The 3,760-nt window shown below is 46.0% G+C and overlaps 1 protein-coding gene across 1 annotated transcript; it reads left to right on the top strand.

Annotated features, from left to right (window-relative positions):
- Positions 1-243: 243 nt before the first annotated feature.
- On the top strand, positions 244-839 carry LOC125530772 (auxin-responsive protein SAUR50-like). Its single transcript, XM_048695175.1, has one exon. It carries the CDS (start codon positions 259-261, stop codon positions 637-639), a length of 381 nt encoding a protein of 126 aa, XP_048551132.1. The 5' UTR covers positions 244-258; the 3' UTR covers positions 640-839.
- Positions 840-3,760: the final 2,921 nt, after the last annotated feature.

The following is a 3,760-nucleotide window of genomic DNA, read 5'->3' as shown; positions in this document are numbered from 1 at the left end:
ACGTATATACCAATGTACGATCGGTTTTCTTTCGTTCTCTTTGGCGTACGCACATCCAAACGTCACCTCGAGAGTCTAGTTTTGCAGCTTGCCACAAGCTAAACAAACATAGCACATGCCTCTGAGGCTACAACCATTAATGTCGACCAATCCACAAGGCACAGGCCCAGTTGCATGACCGCGTATATATACAGAATATACGCAGCAGTGCCACACAGTGCCACACAGACACACGTACGCATGGTACGTTCGAGCGGCATGAAGGGAGGACGGCGATCCAACAGGAGGCTCCTCAGGTCCTTCCTGGGCGCCTGCAGGAAGCTCAGCGCCGAGCTGCAGCTGCTCGGCCCGACGGCGAGCGCGTGGGCGCAACTCGAGGCCGGAGACGAGGCCATCCCGGTGGACGTGCCGAGGGGCCACACGGTGGTGTACGTCGGGGAGGAGCTGCGGCGGTACGTCGTCCGGGTCTCCTCCCTCGACCACCCGCTGTTCCGGGAGCTGCTCGACCGCGCGCGGGAAGAGTACGAGTTCGCCGCCGACGCCAGGCTCTGCCTGCCCTGCGACGAGGACATCTTCCTCGCCGTGCTCTGCCACGTCGACTCCAACCACGACTACTGGAGGCTGGCACTCTGCAGCTGATCCCCCGAACGCCGCGCGCGTTGGCCCCTCTCCTGTGTAGGATGCAAAGTACAGCAGCTAATTGGTGCGGGATGACGAGATTTGCGTTCATGGTCTCGGGTGTATAGGTGTAGGCTCCATGTGTGCACAAATTTAGTTCCGTTGTTCAATGCTCTGTATTCCATTCTCCAAGGATGCGTCGCATGCAAAACGTCGTGGTACAGAATGACATCCATTCTATAGGACGTAACCTTGCAGTTTGTTTGGCCTCCTAATTCGTTCGGTCCATGGCTATCCATGCTTTGCAATTGCGCACAGTGCAAAATTAGTGTTAATTTGAAAGCTAGTGGTGGTCCTGGTGGGCTAATTGATAAGTTGGCTCCTTATAAGTACGGCCATCTTTTGGTCCATGTTGAACCAAACACATGCCTAAAATATTATGGGCACGACTAAGCTTAGGCATGGCAACCTTAAGGTGCAAACCAAACAGGGCCTAAAAAACAAACCTGACCAGCATAGAACTAGGACATCTAGATAGGAAAGAACTGCAAAAAAGAACTAATGCATCCAAGCGCAAAGAACCCTAAAGAGTTGTCGTCGTCAGGGAAGTCGCCAACAAGGAGCTTCAGACACTGATACGAAGAACACCATGAGCCACCCTTGTGAAGCGTGATACACCTCACTTGCTACCCGCTCTATGAGCCTTGCTGTCAGCATCAACACCTTTTGGTGTTCCTACTTTATCTGCAATATCGACCAACTTATTATCCGCTGGACTACTCAATTTGATTTGCACAATTGAATTAATTAACAATTTTTTTCTCAAACACAATATTATTTCTACATTTCCAAGTAGTCCAAAAAAAGAGCAGCAACCCCAACAAGTACCAATTTCTTGTTTTCTTTTGGGAAGCTCCTAATCCAACTTCCAAAGCAACCATCTAACTTTTTTTGGATTTTTTCTTAAGTCAAAAGCACATTTAAAAAGACTCCATACTATCCTAGCAAATGAATAATGAAAGAACAAATGTTCAATGCTCCCATCCTGCCCACAGGATGCACATTTTTGCTACCCTACCCGCCCCTCTTAAGTAAATTGTTCCTAATAAGGATGCTATTTTTAACCATGAACCACAAAATTGAAAGACATTGTTTTTAGGCGGAACATTGATCTTCCACAAGGATTTTTGAGGAAAGCCACTTTCCACTATGATCATTTGTCTATACAAAATGACTTAACAGTAAACCTTGCATCAAATATTAACATCCATCTAAAATAATCTTTTCTACCATACATCTCCATTTCTTCACATCTTAATTTCAAACTATTCCACAACAATAAAGTGTCACCCCGTAGCACTCTTCTAAATCTGAAATCATTCCAACCTTTCTACACAACTTCAACTGCTGTGGTATTATGATCAAAGCTCAAATCATATGGTCTAGCATAAGTTTGAGAGATTCACCACATATCACTTCTATATCTGAAATCATCCCAACTGATGGTATCCCAGACTAGGGGTCACTCACCACATCGTCTCCTGGCCAGGTGGGTCGGGCCGAGGAACTCCATGGCAGTTCACCAGTATGCCATCTCCAGAAGGCCCATGGCGCGTAGAAGGAATATTTCCGAAGACTTGGCGCATACTTCAAAACTTAGAGGTCGTCTACAATACATTTACCTTATGTGTAGCTGACCTATCTATAACCCTAGGCCCCCTGGTACCTATATAAACTGACTGGTAGGGATCATAGATGATAGAGATCAATCTCGTGGTAGATCAACCTCTACTTTGTGCTCTACCCCAAATCAATACAAACACAAGCATGACGTAGGGTATTAGCCAAGATCTGGGTAAAACCTCGTGCCCTTGTTACCATGGCATCTAGGCTACAAGCTCGGGACCTGATACGTCCATTTTGCATCATGCTTTTATATTGATATTCATTGCATTATGGACTGTTATTACACGTTATATCACAATACTTATGCCTATTCTCTCTTATTTTATAAGGTTTACATGAAGAGGGAGAATGCCGGCAACTGGAATTCTGAACTAAAAAAGGAGCAAATATTAGAGACCTATTTTGCACAACTCCAAAAGTCCTGAAACTTCACGAAGCATGTTTTTGGAATATATAAAAAAATTGGGCGAAGAAAGTACCAGAGGGGGGCCACCAGCCAGCCACAAGTGTGAAGGGCGTGCCCTAACCCCTGGGCGCGCCCCCCGACCTTGTGGGCCCCCTGGCAGGCCTCCGGTGCCCATCTTTGGCTATATGGTGTGTCTTGACCTGGAAAAAACAAGAAGGAAGCTTTTGGGACGAAGGGACACCGTCTCGAGGCGGAACCTGGGTAGAACCAATCTAGGGCTTCGGCGGAGCTGTTCTGCCGGGGAAACATCCCTTCGGGAGGGGGAAATCATCGCCATCGTCATCACCATCGATCCTTTCATTGAGAGGGGGTCAATCTCCATCAACAACTTCACCAGCACCATCTCCTCTCAAACCCTAGTTCATCTCTTGTATTCGATCTTGGTCCCCAAACCTCAGATTGGTACCTGTGGGTTGCTAGTAGTGTTGATTACTCCTTGTAGTTGATGCTAGTTGGTTTATCCAGTGGAAGATTATATTTTCAGATCCTTAATGATAATTAATACTCTTTTGATCTTGATCATAAATATGCTTTGTGAGTAGTTACGTTTGTTCCTGAGGACATGGGAGAAGTCTTGTTATAAGTAATCATGTGAATTTGGTATTCGTTCGATATTTTGATGAGATGTATGTTGTCTTTTCCTCTAGTGGTGTTATGTGAACGTCGAATACATGACACTTCACCATTATTTGGGCCTAGGGGAAGGATTGGGAAGTAATAAGTAGATGATGGGTTGCTAGAGTGACAGAAGCGTAAACCCTAGTTTATGCGTTGCTTCGTAAGGGGCTGATTTGGATCCATATGTTTCATGCTATGGTTAGGTTTACCTTAATTCTTCTTTCGTAGTTGCGGATGCTTGCGAGAGGGGTTAATCATAAGTGGGAGGCTTGTCCAAGGAAGGGCAGCACCCAAGCACCGGTCCACCCACATATCAAATTATCAAAGTAACGAACGCGAATCATATGAGCATGATGAAAACTAGCTTGACAA

Source organism: Triticum urartu, unplaced genomic scaffold (genome assembly GCF_003073215.2).
Source record: "Triticum urartu cultivar G1812 unplaced genomic scaffold, Tu2.1 TuUngrouped_contig_6550, whole genome shotgun sequence".
Classification (NCBI taxonomy): Eukaryota; Viridiplantae; Streptophyta; class Magnoliopsida; order Poales; family Poaceae; genus Triticum; species Triticum urartu.
Note: the sequence above shows the minus strand (reverse complement) of the source record. Positions and strands in the feature narration are given on the sequence as shown.